The following is a 23,425-nucleotide window of genomic DNA, read 5'->3' as shown; positions in this document are numbered from 1 at the left end:
TTTGTTTTAAAACTTGATGACAGAGTGAGGTGATCAAAGGACAGAAGCTAGAAAGGGTTAGCTTAACTTTAATGAATACAACTTTGGATGCAAGTATCAGTAATGCTAATCAGAGGCACTTTAGTGTACAATCCAAAAATGAGATTTGGTGGCTAGCTGGCTGCATTTGAGGTGAGGTGCTATCCTTTTTAAAAAAAATTATATTATGTTGCTATCCATTACATGTTGTAGACAATTTACTTGGCCTCTTGTTAACAGGTTCCAATAGAGACCCATGAAATTCTAAAGTGGTACTTTAACTAGACTGAGCTTCCTTCCACTATCCAGCAGGCAGAGCTTTATGTAGAAGAATATGGTGAATATGAGGTTGAATGGTACCTGACCTGCAGATCTTAAAAACTTAAAATGCATGTTTGTTATTTCCCAAGGAGCAATGGCCAAATATCCTTGCCTGTATTGCATGGCTTATCGAGGTGTCTCCAAAGGAGGAAAAGAGAGAGAATGGAAATGCCTAAATGCAAACTGTTATAGGCGTCAAGACCCAAATCGTGATGTTCCAGGAGTGGATCCTAATTGGGATCCAATTCTTGCTATCCCTTTGATCAGAGTTCATATTGGGATCCAATTCTTGCTATCCCTTTGATCAGAGTTCATATTTGTGTTTTACATGCGCTGGTTAGAATAATTGAGAAACTAGTCTACATGTACATCGAATTTGCATGGATTATGAAACCAACATTAGAGAGTTAAAGAACTATTAAAAAAATAGAGAAAGTCCTTTCAGATGCAGGTTTACATTGTGGGTCAAGTGAAGATTGAGAAGGACTTGAAAAGATCAGGGAAGACAGGAAATGTTCCTAGCAAACCATGTTTTGGAGGTGCAAAAGCAAGAAAGTTCTTATCTAATCATACCCAGAGAGGTCACCTGGGTACAGATTTTGAGGTGTGGAGAAAGCTTCATGCAGCTGTACCTGATCGAGGCTCTTCAGGACAAGCAAGGGTGGCAAAGGCCAAAGCATGGTTGGCACTTGATTGCCTAGCACCTTTGTTGCAAAAGCCAGGTTTGAAGATGGGGATGTTGAGAAATTTGAGGCAGTTGTGGTGACAGAGTTCTACACTAGCTATGAACACGCATGGGGTGCGACAAACTTGACACAATACATGGTCATTACTTGAATACCTACAGCTTTGAGTTTTTATTGTTATTCAAAATATATTGTACGATACTAAATGTCTTGTTGTTGAGCATTTGTAGCACATTTTGCATGCACATGGACCCTTTTTTGCGGAAGAGTGTGGAAGCCTTGGGAGATTTGATCTACCCAAGGCATGGAAAGATCTCATTGGCAAGCACGTTGTGCCTATCAAAGGGCCACTCAACATGGAGGAGGAGTGAAGAAAAGTAATCCCATGAAGCAACTATGTCAGTGGTGGTATAGACGGATTCAAGTGAGGGCTCGTGTGAAGATCAAATAGTCTAAATCAAGTATGTCATGTGTAATAACAGAGATGCAGGAGGCTGAACGGAGACGATCAATATATGTCTCCTCACAGGGGAGGCAGAATCATGCTGAATGGCTAAGACAATGACAAAGACAGGGCAGAGTGTGGAAGAAAATTTATCATTGAAATACAGATTATAAAACAATGATGTAACTTCAAAATATTTTAAAAGAACAAGAGCTTTCATCTATGTCCCATACAAATGTTTTCAATATATATACATTTCATAGTTTTTAATGGTAAGAAAGAAGAGTATCGAGAAATTTGAAGAAACTTCTTAACAACTAGAACAATCTAAATCTATTGTTGTGGAGCAGAGACATCCCCCAGCTGAGCCCTTTTTGATGAAGTTTCTACAGCATCTTCTTCTTCCTCTATCTTCATTTGTGAGCTCATCAAACTCTTGCTTTGCCTCTTCAAAGTATTTGGGATGGCTAGAGAGAAAAATTGCAATTAAACATCAACGAAATCGAAGGGTGCAAATCATGACATCCACATTTGTAGAGGAAGTCATACAACAGAGTTGCAGGTGTCTCTTTAATCTCTTTGTCCACATCAAACTCGACTTGAACTTGCGCCATGGCTAAATTCAAGGGTGTAGATAAGACATGGAAATTATTAGTTCAAGCAATGAATCAAAAGACAATCGGTCTTAAACACCAAATCTCTGTGTGGTGAATGGATTCAACATAACATGAGAGGAGATGCCAGAGGAAGCCAGGTATTCCTCCTCGCGTTGTAGTGAATCTATTTTCCCTAACGCAAAAAAAATTGCAGCTTCGTCAAGGACCTCTCCTCGTGTTACGGTGAATCGATTCACCATAATGCGAGGAGGCATATTGTGCTTCCTATGGGACCTTCGCTCGCGTTATGGTGAATCGATTCACCGCTACATGAGGACTTTTGCATCCTTTGGCACCGCCTCTCACGTTATGGTGAATTACCAAATAAAGATACTTCTCATGTACCCATACTGAGAGAGGAGGTGCCAAACGAATTAAAATCGTCTTCCTCGCATTAATGGTGAGTCAATTGACCATTAATGCGAGGAGTCATAGGTTTTCAATTCACCATAACGTTTCTATCATGAAAAAACAAAGCAAGGAGTTCTGCAAGAATGAAAGCAAGAGAACTAAATAACAAAAGGAGAAGGAAGCACAAAAGAGATAAAAATACCAGGAAAACGAATTGACGTTGGTCGCAGGAGATGGAGATGAAGGAGGTTGTCGTTATCTTTGATGGAGATGAAGGAGGTTGGAGGTTTGTCTTTGTCGTTTGATACAGGACGATGAAAGAGGATGATTGATGAAGGAGGTTGGAGGAGATAGTCGTTGATGGAGATGAAGGCCGTTGGTGGGGAGATAATTGAGAATACGACCAGATGGGTATCCAAGATGGGCAATTAAAAACCGTTTTTAATGCTATGCAACACATCAGCACCGCCTTTTCACCTGCCATTCCATGAATGCCAGGTGGCAGCCCGCCATGTACCTAACACGTTGTCGTGACGTGGGCGGTGTCACTGGGGAAGTGCGAGACTTCTGGCTGTGAGAGTAGCTTCCAAAATCCCGCAAGGAAACAAAACAGATAGCTCTTCAAGGGACACCACCTGCAGAAGCTGGAACCATCAAAGATCGAGTACCCAACTATACATGTGCATCCTCAAAGCCAATATTGAACACATGATACATATAAAAACTGACATTAACATGGCTTGTCTCATCTCATATGGCTTTGCACTCCAGAAAATCACCTCATGGTATTCACATGAAAGATACACATGGCCATCATGGAGCATCAGAGGCTCAACATCCAACAAAACTATAAAATCAAAGCCAACATAGACACCTCATATACATGACCAAACCAACCATCATATGGTTCCAAAATCCAAGAAAAACCAAAACATTGTGACCCTTTTGTCTCTGAAAGACATTGATCTTTGAGTCAGCCAAGCACCATCACTTTGTACAAGTTTTTACCACACCTCCCATCTGAACTTGCTACCCGAAGCCACCTTTTGTGCCAGCCAGTCTTCACGGCTGCGCTCCACACTCCTGCTCCTCTCCCCGCAGTATTACCAGCCCATCGATAAGCAGGAAAGAGAGAGTGAGTATGAGCTTTATCACGTATAGCTGAAGCCAGCCTATTGCCAGAAGATAAATGCCTTCTGTTCAGCCCCTGAGCCCTGCACCTTTACCACAGCCCTCCCAAACCTTTGTCAATTCTTTTTTTTTTAGCTCTTTCCTCAGCCTGAACCAGCAAATGGCCTTCTGTTGTTCGATCAGCAGTAAAAGTGGATGAAGTTTGGCCAAACCTACTTCCAAAAGCAAGACTGCAACGTTTGATTTTGACTCCCACAAGCTACCCAAAAATGTCCCCGTCTTATCCACAGTCTCTATCTCAATCTCAACATCCCTTTGTAGTATTCTCCGTCGCATAAAAGCAATTGCATCATCTGCAAAAGTTTCTCCCCGGCCTGGGCATCGTACACCAGACAAGGAGAACGTAATTGCACATGTTTCTTTGGGTATAAGCAGCTTGTAACAATGCCCACTCAGCACAAAATCCACAATGGCAGGAAGCCTCTTGGCTCTTCCTTTCTGCTGTGCCAGAGAGCTCCCGCTGAATTCCCCTTTCTTTAAACAAGGCGACTCCTCTTTACTTCTGCAGCAGCTGTGCAGCCTCCGTCCGTAGAACCCCTCGCCTTCCTGTCGCTACCCCAGTGAGCCCCCCCCACCTGTCTGCAGAATACCTCAGCCCTTTAACTCTCTTGTCTTGCCGCTGTGCCTTCCAGCCTGTCAGCTGCACACTCCCGAGGACCCTTGATCGACCCAAGCCGGCTCCCTCCTTCACTTGGCTACGAGGCGGCGTCTTCTCTGTGTATGCCCCCACAAGGCGATTCTTCTCTGTATACCTGCAGCTGCGCTGCTCCTCTTCTTCCCTTCACACACACGGCTTCCTTCACGTGCCCAGCGGCCGCCTCTTCTGCGCCAGCTCGCCAGCTTCTCCCACTTTCCCTTCACGTGCTGGCCAGCGCTGTAGAGCTCCCACGTGGCTAGGCCTTTTATGGCCACGTTTTAATTATATTATTAATCTTTATTTTCCCTAAGGCCTAAAGATGGCCACCCTCAAGCCTTGATTTCACACCATTTCTCAAAGATACATCGGCCATATCAATAATCTTTCATTTCCCATGCTCCACATACTTCTATCACAACCCACGATGCCCGCTCATGCTTGGGGATGCCCACTCATTCAAGGCCCATCTCTAAATGCCCTGTATACCCCAAAAGAAATCAACCATGCCAGTGTATCACTTTATAATTGAAATCACACTATATTTGAACTCCTATTTACAGAGTACTAGCATATCAAGCCCATGTACAGTTTATACATCACTGCTTGCATGTCCTTGTCTCTGAATTCATGTGAATTGATCACAGAGAAGATTTTCCCTACATGGACGTGTCACAGCACGACATCCACCCCCTCTAAACCCACACATCCTCTGGTATGTGCCACACAGGTCCTGGAATTCAGTGTCCATGCATTATCTGCACACCAACATTGGTATATGTACAAGCATCCAACTAGGCGTCTTAAACCCTGTCAAACCTGACCCAGTTGGTATCACCTTAGTAAACATGAAACAGTAGAAGAATATACATAGTGCCACTCACAAGGGGTTATCCTTTGTTGAAATATAGCATGACATCTTAGCCTACCCCCTTAGCCTGCAAGATATTTATATCTTAGCAATCACATCTGAATGGTTCTGCTTTCCCACCTGGATCAAATACCAATCGCTTTTGGCATATGTGCCATATCCTTTGCTCATATGAAGCCCTATCCTCACTTAGATTCCCTGCATATGCATAATTACCCTCATCATTCAAAGTGGGATGCTCTTCAAAATGATTTGCTTCAAAATTTTCCTCAGGCCATGTTTGAAGCCTTTGCACCACATATTGTATGGCCACACCAAATAACAACTGTATTAACAGCATGGAACACACACTTGGTAGCACCCCATCCAAATCTACCTTGCCTGGATCCAGCTCACCCACTGACAAACATTCATTCTTCTTATCTAAAGACGGAAAAGCATCAACACATACAAAGTCCAACAAGGCATCATCGAGAATAGCCTCCAGATCTGAATCAATCTCATCACAATCATTTGGCTTACATAACACCTGCACATCCTCACTTGCAACCGCCGACAGTTGACTAGCATCAAGCATAGAAGAGCCCAAAGCTGATGGGGATCTATTATATACCATGAAATCATCCAATGCATCATCTAAGATAGCATCCAGGATCAATCGCATTAAAGCCATTATCATCTTGCAATCCCACATGTTGATTATCATGAACATTCATTCCCCCATGGCTATATCCATTTGGTTGCTCATATGCAGCCTCTTGAGGTTCTGTGACCACACTCTGCATATCCTGCATGTTATCTCCCAGTATTTCTTGATACCTGTCTGTAGATGGGCTTAGAATTTTGGGTCCCTCACCCGAGTACCCTTGAATCTGTATGTCATTGAACCCTGTATGATCCAAAAAGACAGATTCAATTTCCCTCTCCAAATCATCATCATAAACAGGCTTCCAAGCTCGAGATTGTTGCTCACAAATGTGGTTGCAAGGTAACCCTGACACTGATGACATAGCATCACCCTGTTTATTGTTGGAACACCCTGTTAGCATTCCAGAATAACCCAAATCCAAAGAACCTTGGCAACCAGCTTCAGAAGCAACATCACTGTTGGAATCACCCATATCACTCACCCCCTCTAAATCAATCACACATACTTGTGGCCCATCTGCATATTCATGTACATCATCCTGCTTATAAGCATCATAACCAGATAAGAATGCAGTAATGATAGCATCTTCTTCTTGTCTTAGATCTTCAAACTCTGCAATCATGCTTTCAGCAAGAAGCATTGGTTCCTGCTGTTCTTCACACATATGATACGACACCTGAGGAATACCCTTCGAAGAAGCACTTTCGTCATGAGAATCCTCAAGTTTACACAGCTTACATGCTTCACAGCCCAAGAGAAAACTATTAGCGATGTCCTCTTCCTCGTGTATTGGGTCTTGAGCACCTGTCCTGAAGCTCTCTGAATCAAGTCTCTCCTCAAGCATAGGCATACACACATCATGTGATATGATTATAGGACCCTGTATGTCTGCACCCTCAAACAAGGAAGACAGATTATACTTGCACAGTTCACCCATTGCATCTTTATGAGGCTGTAGCAAAGCATCGCTTTTGTCACTGTGAAGGCCTTGTTGCTCACTAGTGGCTTTTTGTAGTCCCAATTTAGCATAAACAGCCTCCACAATCTCTGTATCAGCCTTGAATAGCAATTGATTATCCTCCATAAGACATGCATCGACAACCACTTCTAAATTGGCTCGGATTGTTGCTGGAACACTATCACAGCTCACATTATACCTGGAACTCGCATAAATAAGTGCATCTGCAAAATCACTCCATCGTTTGGAGTGATACTCTGCTAGTTCCAGCACTTTATCTTTTAAATCAGGACTTATAAGGTATGCAAAAGATGCAATCATCATGTTTTCTGGAACCCCTTGATTCTTCATCTCTGTCTCGTAACACCTTAGATAGCTTTCTGGATCGAAACCATCAAATATATTGACCCTGTTATATACCAATTGCACCGCAATTTCCATCGCTTCCTGAATTCACTTTTCTTCTTCAATCTTCCTGAACCGCTCTTCAAGCTCTTTCATCTCTGCATATAAATGCTCCATTTTGCTAGCCATCTCTACGTACTCTCACCCCAGCGGTTTCACGTCGGGTTCACCAAAGCTGTCGTGACGTGGGCGGTGTCGCTGGGGAAGTGCGAGACTTCTGTAGCTTCCAAAATCCCGCAAGGAAACAAAACAGATAGCTCTTCAAGGGACACCACCTGCAGAAGCTGGAACCATCAAAGATCGAGTACCCAACTATACATGTGCATCCTCAAAGCCAATATTGAACACATGATACATATAAAAACTGACATTAACATGGCTTGTCTCATCTCATATGGCTTTGCACTCCAGAAAATCACCTCATGGTATTCACATGAAAGATACACATGGCCATCATGGAGCATCAGAGGCTCAACATCCAACAAAACTATAAAATCAAAGCCAACATAGACACCTCATATACATGACCAAACCAACCATCATATGGTTCCAAAATCCAAGAAAAACCAAAACATTGTGACCCTTTTGTCTCTGAAAGACATTGATCTTTGAGTCAGCCAAGCACCATCACTTTGTACAAGTTTTTACCACACCTCCCATCTGAACTTGCTACCCGAAGCCACCTTTTGTGCCAGCCAGTCTTCACGGCTGCGCTCCACACTCCTGCTCCTCTCCCCGCAGTATTACCAGCCCATCGATAAGCAAGAAAGAGAGAGTGAGTATGAGCTTTATCACGTATAGCTGAAGCCAGCCTATTGCCAGAAGATAAATGCCTTCTGTTCAGCCCCTGAGCCCTGCACCTTTACCCCACAGCCCTCCCAAACCTTTGTCAATTCTTTTTTTTTTAGCTCTTTCCTCAGCCTGAACCAGCAAATGGCCTTCTGTTGTTCGATCAGCAGTAAAAGTGGATGAAGTTTGGCCAAACCTGCTTCCAAAAGCAAGACTGCAACGTTTGATTTTGACTCCCACAAGCTACCCAAAAATGTCCCCGTCTTATCCACAGTCTCTATCTCAATCTCAACATCCCTTTGTAGTATTCTCCGTCGCATAAAAGCAATTGCATCATCTGCAAAAGTTTCTCCCCGGCCTGGGCATCGTACACCAGACAAGGAGAACGTAATTGCACATGTTTCTTTGGGTATAAGCAGCTTGTAACGATGCCCACTCAGCACAAAATCCACAATGGCAGGAAGCCTCTTGGCTCTTCCTTTCTGCTGTGCCAGAGAGCTCCCGCTGAATTCCCCTTTCTTTAAACAAGGCGACTCCTCTTTACTTCTGCAGCAGCTGCAGCCTCCGTCCGTAGAACCCCTCGCCTTCCTGTCGCTACCCCAGTGAGCCCCCCCCCACCCGTCTGCAGAATACCTCAGCCCTTTAACTCTCTTGTCTTGCCGCTGTGCCTTCCAGCCTGTCAGCTGCACACTCCCGAGGACCCTTGATCGACCCAAGCCGGCTCCCTCCTTCACTTGGCTACGAGGCGGCGTCTTCTCTGTGTATGCCCCCACAAGGCGATTCTTCTCTGTATACCTGCAGCTGCGCTGCTCCTCTTCTTCCCGTCACACACACGGCTTCCTTCACGTGCCCAGTGGGGCCGCCTCTTGTGCGCCAGCTCGCCAGCTTCTCCCACTTCCCCTTCACGTGCTAGCCAGCGCTGTAGAGCTCCCACGTGGCTAGGCCTTTTATGGCCACGTTTTAATTATATTATTAATCTTTATTTTCCCTAAGGCCTAAAGATGGCCACCCTCAAGCCTTGATTTCACACCATTTCTCAAAGATACATCGGCCATATCAATAATCTTTCATTTCCCATGCTCCACATACTTCTATCACAACCCACGATGCCCGCTCATGCTTGGGGATGCCCATTCATTCAAGGCCCATCTCTAAATGCCCTGTATACCCCAAAAGAAATCAACCATGCCAGTGTATCACTTTATAATTGAAATCACACTATATTTGAACTCCTATTTACAGAGTACTAGCATATCAAGCCCATGTACAGTTTATACATCACTGCTTGCATGTCCTTGTCTCTGAATTCATGTGAATTGATCACAGAGAAGATTTTCCCTACATGGACGTGTCACAACACGACAACGTGTACATGGTATAAAGACTAATCAAAGCAAGAGAGGTAATTAAAAACCATTTTTAATGCTATGCAACACATTAGCGCCGCCTTTTCACCTACCATTCCATGAATGCCACGTGGTAGCCCGCCATGTACTAACACGTTGTGAAGGGAGGCGGAGAGACACGGAACACCTCTATAGCAATGCCTTTCCACAGCTCGGATTACACACCAATATCAAGAAAAAGGGGCACCAGTCAACTACTCAGTGAGCTGACACAACATCTAACATCTCAAGCATGAAACTTTGTCTCTACCCTCATTCAATTTTCCAAGCAACTGGAGGAAGCCTACATACATTTGATCAAGAAATGCAAGGGGAGATGGGCACATCAACATTTGCCACCCTTTACTCAATTGATTCATATGCATATAGGAGTGCACCCTCATTATGAAATAGGCTCACAGCCATAAGCAAAATGATAACCACAGAGAAATGGTGAGAGAACCACTTGACATAAACAAGGTTACATTCCATCAAGTATGAGCTTTCTGGGAAACTTCAGTTTCCCAAGAAAAGACAACATCAGTAAGGAACTTCAATTCTCCAAACCTGGCAAGCAGTGTGTGACTAGGAGACACAATCACTTATGGTCTTCACTCTGTCTGTTGAAGAAACGTATCACCATACATACATATTCTCTCAAGCAAAACCAGAGGGCTGTCCTTCTCATACACATGAGCTTTCCACAAAAACAAAGAGCTAGTTATCATATACATGGGTTTTCCAAAGCCACAGGATGGTGATCCTCATATATATATAAGTTATTTCACAAAAAGAGAACAAAAACTGGCCAACCGTCACTTACATGCATGGGCTGTCATCATGACAGAAAGCTGCATTCTTTATGCGTGGCACCTTCTCCTCATTCATACAGGTTGTGTTGCAGCTTCTCCTCCCCTCCTACACACAAACATAGAGAGTACTGCGCAGCTTCTCTTATATACATGTCTGCGCTTCTCCTTGAGAGCTCCTTCCCACAAAAAAATGAGCACTTCCTCTCACCCAAACTGGAGTTCCATGGGCTATCTGAGAGTAATTCTCTTCAAAAAAAACGAGCTCATCTCCTTTCTCTCTCAAACACAGAGAGCAGCTTCTTACACACAGGAAAAAAAACACGGGCTCTCACACACCTAGAAGACTTCGCCTTCTCACACGAAAGCTACGTTTCTCCTCTTACACACATGGGCTACGCAGGCTATCTGAGAGCATCAGAACAACGAGCTCTCCTTATCACAAAACTGAGACTACAGCTCCCCCCCTTCTTTCATGCTTTCTCCCCCTCCTCTTATACACATGGGCTGCGCTGCCCGTTCAACCAAAAAAATATTATACTATTCGTAATACTCCAAGGTATGTCAGGTTGCCAGAGAGCTCACCCCCACCTCCACGCTGCGCTTCTTTGACAATCGAGGCTAGTTGAAGAATCTTTTGGCCACCTTCTATTTTTAGCAAGCCTTGTATTAAATCCTAGGGTGACTCTTACATTCAAGGAAGACTTTGCACCATTTTAATAACATCTTGTGGACCACACATACCTTTGTTTCCCATGAAATGCCAAGGACCGGTACTGTAGCAGACCTCCTCTAACGGGTCCCTGTCCAGCTTTAAAAAATAGTGCTCTGCATGCTCACATTATTTGTCAACAAACTTGTCCACATATGATAGTGCTAAAACCTACCTTGTGAAACTGATTCTCATTTCACACCCCTTTCATTTCCCATTTATCAAGGTAAACCAACAACTAACTGTACACATTGCATATTTTTGTTAGATCCGTTCACATGTGGCCTTATACCCCCTTTAGCCCTTGGAGATGGACACCCTTTATTTGTAAATGCCATGCATGAGTGTGTACACATGCCAAGAAAATATTACCAAAAAATACCTAACATAGTTTGCCCATCCCCTAGCCTGCTAGATCATTCATGGTCAGCAGAAAACAGTGTCGTGAGACTCAATGCATCTGATGTTGCCATGTTCTCAAAGACACTGTTTTTCACTACTTCAATTCTTTCATCCTTGTCTACCATCATCAGTCGTGCATGATATAGCTTGAGACGTAAACCATTCACCCTTGATACATGTGGGGTCCCATCAAGGTCAGCCAATTGATATGTGCCATTAGCAAAGCAATTCATCACTCTGAAGGGCCCCTCCCATTTCACTTGGAACTTCTTTTGAAAGGTTTTATCCAGCTTACTATTATAGCGTAGCACCAAATCACCTTCCTCAATACCCTTCTTCTTAATCTTCTCATTTATCTTTGTCAATGCCCTATTTTGCATCTTCTCATAATGTTCCAAGGCACTCATCCTGTCCAGCTGAACCTCTTGCAACTGTAAGAGTCTCTCTTTAAATGTGTTGCTAGAAGGCCCTAGCAGCTTTTCTAACATTTTAACTGCAGGCAACTCAACTTCCACAGGTAACAAAGCTTCTTTGCCATACACTAAGTGAAAAGGTGTAAAACCTGTGCTTGTCTTCACTGATGTACGATAAGCCCATAAAGCACTGAACAGCTCCAGATCCCAATTCTTGCCCTGATGTTCTGTCACCTTTGCAAGAATGTGTACAAGTTCACCATTGAATCTTTCATTCAAACCGTTGCACTGCGGGTAATAAGGAGTAGTAAAATTATGCTTAATCCGCATTTTGGCACACAAGTATTCTAGCAAGTCAGCTCTAAAACCAGGCCCTTGATCAGAAAGAAGCTCCAAGGGCACCCCAAATTTACAGCAGATGTCTTCATAAACAAACTTTGCAACATCTCTTGCAGTAATTTGCTTCACTGCTCTAGCTTCTGCCCACCTGGAAAGATAATCCACAGCTGTCAAAATATAACTCTTTCCCCTGCTGGTAATGGGTAATGGTCCTACTGCATCAATTCCCCACTTCTCAAAAATGTCAAAGGCCAAAATTGTCTTGCGCAACTCTGGTTTTAAAACTCGTTTCCCAAATGCCTGGCACCTTTTGCATGAGCTACACCAGTGATGCACATCTTTTTGTATACTTGGCCATATGTAACCCTCCTGTAAAATTTTGTGCAATGTGATTTTAAATGCAAAGTGGCCACCGCATGCTCCTTCATGATTCTCCTCAAGCACTCTGTACAGCTCTTCCTTCCATGGTACACGCCTTAACACCAAGTCAGCCCCTTGCATGTATAAGGTGTCACCAATGAGCTTGTATTTGCAAGCTCTACGTATGAACCCATATTTCTTTGCCTTCTCAATGTCCTTGGGAATGACTCCTGTCAACAAAAACTCCTCTTCCAGTGTCAGACTTTCACGACCCCGATAAAGTGGCAGATCTGCTTTTAACACATATAGCTCGCCAATCATTCCCTGTGCTGCTTCATGTGCTTCTGTATTAAGAGAACGCTCCACATGCCGAATGCCCCATGCTTCAAACTCCTTCAACAAGCTCTTGATCTTGAAACACTTGTCCCTCAATGCAGGGTTTTTGCTCTTCCATACTCCTAGTATTTGCTTTACCACCAGTAGAGAATCACCTCTTATGCATAGTCTCTTTACACCATGCTTAATGCAAATGTTTAGCCCTGCTTCCAATGTAGAATACTCTGCTTCATTGTTAGTATGAGCATCAACTTTGAATCCCTTTTTACAAATCAGCTTACCTTGCTGGTCATAAAGAGCTATACCACCAGAAGCTGCATCATGGCTCTTCCTGTATGAACCATCAAAGAACAAAACATGAGCATTGCTTACTTCTGCCACATTTTCTACCTTTCTAACACTTTCCTCTTTGACAAGCAGAGGGTTTTCCTTATAAGTTAACAAGTCTGCCAAAGTAGCTCTGTTGCTTTCTTCCACCAAGAAAGAGAACTCAAACTCCTGTAATTCAATCACCCACTTTTTCACTGCCTTAGACATGTTTACACCATTGATGAGCTGAGGCAAGAATGTGTAGCTAGTTAGGAATACAAATGGCTTTGTCAAAAGATATTGGCGAAACCGTCGGCAAGCAAACACCACACTTACCATCACCAACTCTATTTCTGACAGTCCCCTCTCTGCTACTGACTTTACCCTACTAGCACAATAGACGGGGTGCATATATTGGCTCCCCTTCCCTTTTTGCAGCAACATAGCACCAATAGCATCCTCTCCCACTGAAGGATTCACATAAAAAACCTGTTCCCAATTTGGAGCCTGCACCGCTGTCATCTCCCCTAAAACTTCTTTGACTCTCCGAAACTCCTCTTCACACTTGTCATCCCATTGCAAAGGATCATGCTTTGCCACTTGTTGTAATGGATATAAAAGCTGTGAGGACAATGAAATGAATCTTGCCATGTACTTTACCTTCTGAATGAATGTTGCCAACTGTTTTGTAGACTCTAGGGAAGGAAGAAGCATGATTGCCTTGACCTTGTCTGGATCAGCCTCAATGCCATTTTCTGACACCATATGACCCAACAATTTTACCCTTGGTTTTGCAAAGAAACACTTCTTGGGATTGAGTTGGCCACCACAATCATTATATCATTCCAGCACCATTTCCAGCTTTTCACAGTGATCCATTCGTGTGCTATAGACACAAAAATCATCAATGAAATCCTGTACACATTTTCCAATGAATGGCAAAAGCGCCCAATTTGCTCTCTTTTGATAGTGAGCTGGACCATTTGTTAGCCCAAATGGTAGTACTGTATAGCAAAAGCAGCCCCATGGCGTAATGAAAGTAGTTTTCTTCTGATCCTCTGGAGCAATCTTCAACTGGAAATAGCCTGAAAACCCATCACACACACTGTATCTTTCATGACCCGCCACTGAATCTAGGATTTGATCAATGAAAGGTAGTGGGTATGGATCCTTCTTTGTGGCTGCATTCAAAGGTTTGAAATCCACACAAACCCTCCATTTTCCGTCCTTTTTGGGAGTGACCACGACTGGGATCACCCACTCTGTTGTCTCCACAGGGCATATAAAACCAGCCTTTAGTAGTTTGTCCACCTCTTCTCGCAAAGCCTTCATCTGTTCTGGACCCATTCTCCTTAATCTTTGACGTACTGGCTTGGCTCCTTCCTTTAGCTCTATGTGCAAATCTTCCCCCTTGAAGCCCCGAACTTCTTCATAAGATGTGATGAATAAATCTGGATACGTTGACAACATCTTTAAATACTTCTCCTTCTCCACGACTGAGAGATCTGTGCTAATCATCCTGGCCATCAATTCGTGTTTCTCGTGCGACTTCACCTGGGGTTGCATTAGCTCTTCAATCACCTCATATGGGCCCTTAGACTCATCTTCAATCCCCTTCATGGATGCGACTATGCTGGTCCGTTCAAAGACCCTGTCCACCATCAGAAATGCCACATTTACCTCTCCCTCACTAATAGTGGTGGTGCCACTGTCCCCATCTGACACAGTGGAAGACTCTTCACCACTTGAATTCTCCCCTTCTTCATAATCTTCATCTAGTGGCTTCCTGCTACTCATGTCAAATAATCTTTTGCCCCCTGTCTCCCCATATAAGCTGATTGTACCGTGTCTCCAATCTTGAACGGCCCGCACGGCGCGTAGCCATGGTCTTCCAAGGATGATAGGATAAGCCCCTAATCCTGCTGGCATTACATGAAAATCTACTACCGTTTTGACTGCATAGGCTTCGATTTCCAAGCTCTTCACTACCCCTAGACACTTGATCTTTTGATGGTTTGCCAGTCGTATGCGGAATCCTGAAACTCCTACTACTGTCAGGCCCATCTTTTCTACACATGTTTGAGTGATTACACAAATTTGTGCACCACCATCCACGTATCCCTGCCCAAGATTCTACTAGGTCCTGCCTCACCCTTAATCTCAATGCCATAATCATTTGATCGGTTCGGCAACTGTGCAGGCAATGGATACATATCTCCACCCATTCTTGGTGGTTTATCACATTGTGGGCTAATGTGGCCAAGCTCTCCACAGTTATAGCATGTGGGCAACTGCCTCCAACCCCTGCCGTTGTTCTGTCCACCGAAACCATTCTTTGGTTGTCCTTCACCTCCTGGCTGATTTGCAAGTCTCACACGACCTCGATTATTTCCCACATTACCTAACATATTTAGGCTGAGATTCTTCATCAAATCAACCACTTGCCTCAAGTCCTGCCTCAGTTCATCATCTTGTGCTGCAGTAGTGACCATTGCTGGCACAACTTGAGTAGCTACTGAAACTGCATCTGCCGGATGAACCTCCTCTGGAACCCGACTTTGCATGGAATCCATTTGCTTCATCTCTGACACCATAGGTAGTGAGCTCACTCCCAATTGAGTTAATCTATTCAACTTCCACTCTTTGTTCCTTGCCACCTCCAATGCATCCTCGTATGTTCTTGGCTTCTTCAATTCTACCCTCCAACGCAGGTTTTCCTGTTTGAACTCTCAGCCTGTCCATTTGCCTGAGGATGTTAGGGAGTGGACTTCTTATGCAAAATCATATGGGTTTGAGTCAGCTCTCTGATAACATCATTCAAGAAGTGTGTTCCTTGATCACTGACAAGCTCAATGGGACATCCAAACCTTGTCATGATGTTACTATACAAGAATTTGGCCACACTAGCTGCTTTATTGTCTCTCAGAGGCACTGCTTCCACCCATTTAGTATAGTAATCTGTAGCCACCAGAATATAACTCTTACCTGTCTTGCTCTTTGGCTTGATAGGACCCACAAAATCTAATCCCCATTTCTGAAATGGATCTAGAGGTAGCACAGGGTGGTCTGACATCCTATCTTTAGAAATAGTTTGGCCCACTTGCTGACAAATCAAACATTCCTTGGCATATGTGTGAGTATCCTTCAAAACTGTTGGCCACCACAGACCTGATTCTAAAATCTTCTTTCCTATTATCTCCCCTGAGAAGTGACCTCCAGACAACCCTGCATGTGCCTCTTGTACCACTACTGCTTGTTCAAAATCAGGAATAAATCTTCAAATTATCTGATCTATCCCCTTTCTATACAATGCTCCTGCAATGACTAAAAATGGCTTGTTTTTCAGCACAAACTTCCTTTTCTGATCCACACTCATCTCTTCTGGTAGCAATCCATCAGTGAGAAACAGCAACATTTGATCATAAAAGGAGTCAAAGCTCCAGCTCTGAACAGCAAACAGATGAGCGTGAGGGAAATAATCATTCAAGTCTGCTTAAATAATCAGCCCACAGCATGCTGATTCCCTGGAGTATGTACTATCACAAAGTCAAATTCTTGCAACAACAACATCCATCTTGCTAACCTTCCTATCAACTGTGGTTTCTTCACAATAACAGAGCTTGATGGTCAACATGGAAGAAGACTTTGTTAGCCAAGAGATAATGTCTAAATTTTTGTAAAGAGAACACCATGCCCAAAGCTTCTCTCTCTGTAATTGAGTAATTCCTCTCAGCTGAAGTTAGCATTCTACTTGCATAGTAGACAGGTCTGAACCAATTCTTGATTTTTTCCTGCATAAGAACAGCTCCTACTGCAATGTCTGAGAGGCATCAACAAATACATGGAATGGTAAAGACCAATCAAGAGGCTGCAAAATTGGAGCTACCACCATCAGCTTCTTTAAAGTGTGAAATGCCTTTTCCTAGGCCTCTGACCACCTGAATTCTACTCCTTTCTTGGTTGAATGTGACAAGGGTGCACATACATCTGAATTCTACTCCTTTCTTGGTTGAATGTGACAAGGGTGCACATACATCTGACAAATATCTTAAATGTCTACTGTGCCACTTGATCTGACCCACAAACCTAGATGTTTCCTTCAGATTCACTGGGCTCTTGGACTTTATGATGCTCTGAATTTTTCTTGGATCCACTTGTATACCTTCCTCTGAAATTACGTGGCCCAACAAGACTCCTCTTTTAACTGCAATTGCACATTTGTATGGATTCAATGACATACCATACTTCCTGCATCTCTCAAAACCTTTCCTCAAGTGCTCCAAATGCATCTCTTTGGATCCAAACACACAAAAATCATCCATAAATACCCTTATAAAAGAAGACAAATAGGGCTCAAACACTCTGCTTGCCACCTCTGAGAAAGCTGGTGGTCCATTTTTTAATCCAAAGCTCATTACTGTGAACACAAATGCTCCCCACTCTATAAAATGAAGGCTGTTTTGTGTTCATCATCAGGGTGCATCCTGATTTGATTATATCCTGAGAAACCATCCAGAAAACTATACATTTGATGCCCTGCAACTGAATCTAGCAGAGTATCTACAAAAGGTAATGGAAAAGGATCTGTGATGGTGGCTGCATTGAGCTTTCTATAATCCACACAAACTTTGATTCTTCCATTTTTCTTGGGAACTACTACAATTGGAGATAGCCATGTTGCTTCATGTACAGGCTTAATGAATCCCACCTTGGGCAGCTTGTCAATTTCATCTTTAACCTGCTTTCCATAGTTAGGATTCATTATGTACCTCTGTTGGATAACAGGCTTAGCATCTTGCTTCAAATTAATCCTATGGGAATAAAATGCAGGATCAATCCCCTTCATATCTGAATATTCCCATGCAAAAATGTCCTTGTATTCCATTAATAATTTCAGAAGATTGTCTTTGAATTCTCCTTCCACATGAACACTAACTTTGACAACTTTAGGGTCATTCTCTGTTCCCGAATTCCATTCATTCAGATCATCCTCCATAACTCTAGCTGATTTCTTCATACTGTTTTCATATCTTTGCTCTGCTATTGCAATAGCCTGATCAGTTGATAGACCTTTTTGCATCTCCTCTGACTGTGACAGCTCTGATTCCTGTAGAACTCTGAACTGTTCCTTAGTCATCTCAGTCCCTGTTTGAATATCCTGTAATTGCTGGTCTGTCTCCCCTTCTGCAGAGCTACAACAAAACAATCCTCATAATCTCCCAAAATAGTCATCACATTTATATCAAACACCGGGATAACTGCTGGATTGGCCTTCAAATATTCCTCTTCCTCATCATCTTCTACTTCATCTGCCAGGTGTATGCCTTGTGCCCACAAAGCTCTTTGCTCCTTTGACATAGTTATAGTAGATGTCATGGGTAAAGTCCATTTCTGGTTCCCCTATTTCAAGATCACCATATTAGCTCCCCAATCTTGCTTTAACTTAGCCTGCCTGAACCAGGGTCTTCCAAGGAGCATTGGGTAGGCCAAGTTCTCTGATTGCATCTTGAGCACTACAAAGTTGACCATAAACTTCAATCCTGCAATGAAGATCTCCTGGTTTTTTAACAAACCTAAAGGTTGTAATCTACTCTGATCAGCCATTTTAACCTGAAAATGTGCTGGATGCAACTCTTGGCTCCCAAATTGAATATAAACTGACTCAAGAAGTATGTTAACTCCTGATCCACCATCCAAAAGAACTCCATGTATGGACTGGCCCTGATATTTGACTGATATGGTAGAAACTTTGAAATCAACATCTTTCACCTGAACAATGTTGCTCATTGAAAAATTACTTTGAGGTGAATCAACACCTTTTCTCTGAAGAATTCTTTGAAACAGCAAATCTCTGAACCCTGGTACTAATGTCAGCAATTGGTCAAGAGAAATCTGAATTTCTGAATGTAACAGAGCTTCATAGAGTGAGTCAACCATAGAAATTTCCTCTTCTCGTTTGTCCTGTCCTTGTTCTTCATTCACAAACCTCTTCTATTTGTTCTGACAATAGTTCTTCCAAAGCTGGCTTCTTCTTGTCCAACTTCCTCTGAACCTTGTTTCTAACTTTCTCTTGATCGACCCATTGAATTGGACCTTTATTCAACTTTGCAGCTCTTGTCACTGCCAAGGTAGGAACCTACTGTTTCCCATCCTTATCATTTGCATGGACTACACATCCAGAACAATCACAAGCAACATTCTCAACCAGTTTCAGAGTTGCTCTGAAACTGGTCCTCTGTCACTGTCACTGCATTTAACTGTGTTATTTGATGGTTTTGCTGCATCTTTCCTCTCTGATTTTGATCTGCTCTACAGTGTACCTTACAATTGGGATACCCCTCTCTCTCCTATGCTTGCACCATAACTCACAAGCTGGGCCCTGTCTATGGCCCTCTTTGTCACAATAAGTGCACTTCAATTCTCCTCTAAAATCTGATTGCCATGTTTGTCTAGGCTGTGATCTGAACTATTTATTTGGTCCTCTAGCTTGAGCAGGGAAGACTTGATTAGAGGAAGTTTCTTCCTGTGCTGCTGTTTTGACCTCTGTACACCGAGGGGAACTCTTCCTCTAAAATTTGGGTTATACAAGCAATTGGTTGCTAAATGTCCTTCCTTTGAGCATATCTGACACAGTGGTCTGTCATTTGTTAATACTGAGGCATACTTCAATGCTTTAAGCCTCTTTAACAGTTGTTCATCATCCAATCCTTTCTTCTTTTTGCCCTTATCTTTGGACTTAGAAGATTTCTTCTTCTTTTTCCTTTTCTGGCTAGTTGATTCATCATCTGAATCTAAGTCACTATTATATTCTGAATAATCATCAGAGCTCTGTGAGTCTGTCTTCATCAGAGTCAGAGTCCAGGTTTGAATCAGACCTCTTTTTCTTTTTCTTCTTCTTGGTAACACCCAACCTCTTTTCCACTCTTACTGCTGCTTGCACCAAAGCATCAAAACCTGCAACAATGTCTACATTAGCCACTGCTAATCTGATTGTCTTCCTTAATCCATTCAGGAAATAGGAAGCTAACATTTCATTGGAAAGCCTATCTGCTCCTTCCAATCTTCTAGAGAGAACCCTGAACTTCTGAGCATAGTCCTCTACTAGCATTTCTTTTTGTTGAAGATCTTTAATTTTATTTATGATATCATTGGCTGTTTTCTCCCTTCTGAACCTGGCAAGAAAACTATCTCTCAAAGCATCAAAGTTTCCAAAATGTCCCAAACCATACTGGCTAAACCAATCCATTGTTGAGCCTTCTAGGGTAGCAGCAAACTACCTCTTCTTCACCTCTCCCCCATAAAGTGTGTCATAGCCACTAGCCTCCCTGTAAGATTCCTCCCCCAACCCCTTTTTGATGTCTAGTATCTTCCCCTGTAATCAATCCCTCTTCAGAAATATAAAGGCCTTGTTCTAACTGTTTTAGCCTAGAGAGAGAAAAATATGCTAGAGAGAGAATATTCAGATTATGAATATTTTTGGATAGAAAATTAACTCATCTTATTAAAATAAGTTCCCCTGAAATAGAAATTCAAAAAGAATTTTCCAATGTGCAATTGGAATTAATTGGAAATAAGTATAAAGAACCTTAGTCTAAGGGTCTAGATTTTCAGAAATTTTTAGATTATGGTCCAATTAAGGTTCCTATGGGCCAATAGCATCAATCCATGTGTAGGGAGGAGATAAATCCAATTTGTAAAAGAAGATACCCAAAAATGAGTAAATGCTCACATAAGATGAAGAGTTGAAAATGTACAAGATTTATTAGTAAAAAAACTATGAGCAATATTAAAAATATGAGATATTTTGGGTATCCAAAAATGAGTAAATGCTCACATAAGATGAAGAGTTGAAAATGTACAAGGTTTATTAGTAAATAAACACATATGTAAGGAAGGGGAGTTCTTTAAAGGAGGTGCATATTTCACATAAGATGAAGAGTTGAAAATGTACAAGGTTTATTAGTAAATAAACACATATGTAAGGAAGGGGAGTTCTTTAAAGGAGGTGCATATTTCACATAAGATGAAGAGTTGAAAATGTACAAGGTTTATTAGTAAAAAAACTATGACACATATGTAAGGAAGAGGAGTTCTTTAAAGGAGGTGCATATTTCACATAAGATGAAGAGTTGAAAATGTACAAGGTTTATTAGTAAAAAAACTATGAGCAATAAAATTTTGACACATATGTAAGGAAGGGGAATTCTTTAAAGGAGGTGCATATTTCACATGCTTGAATGAGTTTTAAACTCAAAAATAATGTGATATTTTTATCTCTCATCTCTCTTGAACCAAACCAAATCAAAATGGAACCAAACCGAATCAAAAAGTAACCAAACTAGGTCCAAATCTAGTCCAAATTTAACCAAACTGACTTGGAAAATTCTAGAATCAGTTGTTTGGTTAGGAGCTCAAATTTTCCTATAAATAGAAGCCTCCCCTTGTTGAAAAAAATATAGTGTCTTATGCTTTGTCACTCTACTCCACCTAAGCCAAAATATATAGTGTCTTATGCTTTGTTACTCTACTCCACCTAAGCCAAAATATATAGAGTCTTATGCTTTGTTACTCTACTCCACCTAAGCCAAATTAGATAGAGTCTTATGATTTGTTACTCTACTCCACCTAAGCCAAATTAGATAGAGTCTTATGCCTTGTTACTCTACTCCACCTAAGCCAAAAATATATAGAGTCTTATGCTTGTTACTCTACTCCACCTAAGCCAAAATATAGAGTGTCTTATGCATTGTTACTCTACTCTACCTAAGCCAAGAGTTGTGAATTCTTTAATAATTCACTAGTTTTTGATACTTCTCTCTTTCTTCAATCGCCATTGGTGGCTCCATCAACATACTAAACCAATTGATTGGTTGGGGGCCTCTACCGTGAATAAAGAATCAAGCAAATTATAAGGTAAGTATATTGAATTTTGATCTTTCTATAATTTCTCAATGATTCTCTCTTCTCAACCCCTCTCAAGCTTGAGAAGTTTAATTGGTATGGTTTTTTAAATGCTATTGAAGTTAATTGGTGAATAGTAGTGAAGAGTTACATAATTTAATAAATGCTATAGAAGTTAATTTCCATTTATGTTTAAATTCTAATGGTTTTTATGTAATTTCTCTCTCTCACTCAAGAAATGGTCATACTCATGAACCATTCTCAATCCAAATGAAGCTTTTCATAAAGCCTTTCCTTAATCCAAGATTAAGCTATGCTTGAGGCCAAATTAATGGCTTTTTGCTATGCTTTTAGTTTATGGACATTGATGATTCAATCCATTATGGATTGATGACCCAATTAGAGACCATTCTAATTGTTTTCTTAATGATCCAATTAGAGACCATTATGGATTGATGATCCAATTAGAGACCATTCTAATTATTTCTTTAATAATGAGCTTTATCCCTTAGAAAAAAATTGAGATTTATCAGTCATAGTAGCGGAGCTATGGCAAATTTTTTATAGAAATTACGCATAAAATAAATTCATTCAAAGTATAAAAAGAGGAATTCCTACCATATTCTAGGAACTATCATCCTAGATTAATTAAAAGAATTTTATTATGCATGGAGATGTGGATGTTGCATGTAGATGTAGATGTATGGATGTGAGTGTGAATGTGGAGGTGGATGTATGCATGTAGAAATAGATGTGTAGATGAGGATGTAAATGGAGATGTGGATGGATGCATGTAGATGTAGAGGTATAGATGTAGATGTGAATGGAGATGTGGATGTATACATGTAGATGTAGATGTATAGATGTAGATGTGGATGTGGAGGTGGATGGATGCATGTAGATGTAGATGTATAGATGTAGATGGGAATGGAGATATGGATGTATGCATGTAGATGTAGTTGTGAATGGAGATGTATATGTATACATGTAGATGTAGATGTATAGATGTAGATGTGGATGTGGATGGGGATGTATGCATGTAGATGTAGGTGTATAGACGTAGATGTGGATGTAGAGGTGGATGTATGCATGTAGATGTAGGTGTATAGATGTGGATGTGAATGTGGAGTGGATGTATGCATGTAGATGTAGATGTATGGAGGTGAATGTGAATGTGGATGTGGATGTATGCATAGGGATGTAGATGTATGCATGTAGATGTGAATGTACGCATATAGTTATGGATGTATGGATGTGAATATACGATTGTGATGTGAGGGAATCTGAAGTGATGAGATGGAAATGATGTGATGGGATGAGTATACATATAAATGGAATATGGAATAAGTAATGTAGATTGAGGAGGGATAATGTGGAAAAATGAAAGTTAAAATAGAAATTGTATTGTAAACTGTTTGTAAATGTTGTTTGTAAATGCTGTCTGTAAATGATTGTTTTATGTCAAGAATGCTGGGGGGGAGCATT

The 23,425-nt window shown here is 41.7% G+C and overlaps 1 protein-coding gene across 1 annotated transcript; it reads right to left on the bottom strand.

The window, feature by feature from the left end:
• Positions 1-3,677: 3,677 nt before the first annotated feature.
• Positions 3,678-18,176, bottom strand: LOC147628366 (uncharacterized). Its single transcript, XM_086813043.1, has 5 exons — positions 18,059-18,176; positions 8,005-8,731; positions 7,834-7,908; positions 4,259-4,447; positions 3,678-4,170 (listed from the first exon to the last, which is right to left on the bottom strand). The coding sequence occupies exons 1-5, from the start codon at positions 18,174-18,176 to the stop codon at positions 3,678-3,680; spliced, it is 1,602 nt and encodes a 533-aa protein (XP_086669169.1).
• Positions 18,177-23,425: the final 5,249 nt, after the last annotated feature.

Source organism: Cibotium barometz, chromosome 19 (assembly GCF_041138505.1).
Source record: "Cibotium barometz isolate CiBa-2024 chromosome 19, ASM4113850v1, whole genome shotgun sequence".
In the NCBI taxonomy this organism is placed as follows: Eukaryota; Viridiplantae; Streptophyta; class Polypodiopsida; order Cyatheales; family Cibotiaceae; genus Cibotium; species Cibotium barometz.
The sequence above is the reverse complement of the archived record's forward strand: the minus strand, read 5'-3'. Positions and strand labels throughout refer to the sequence as shown.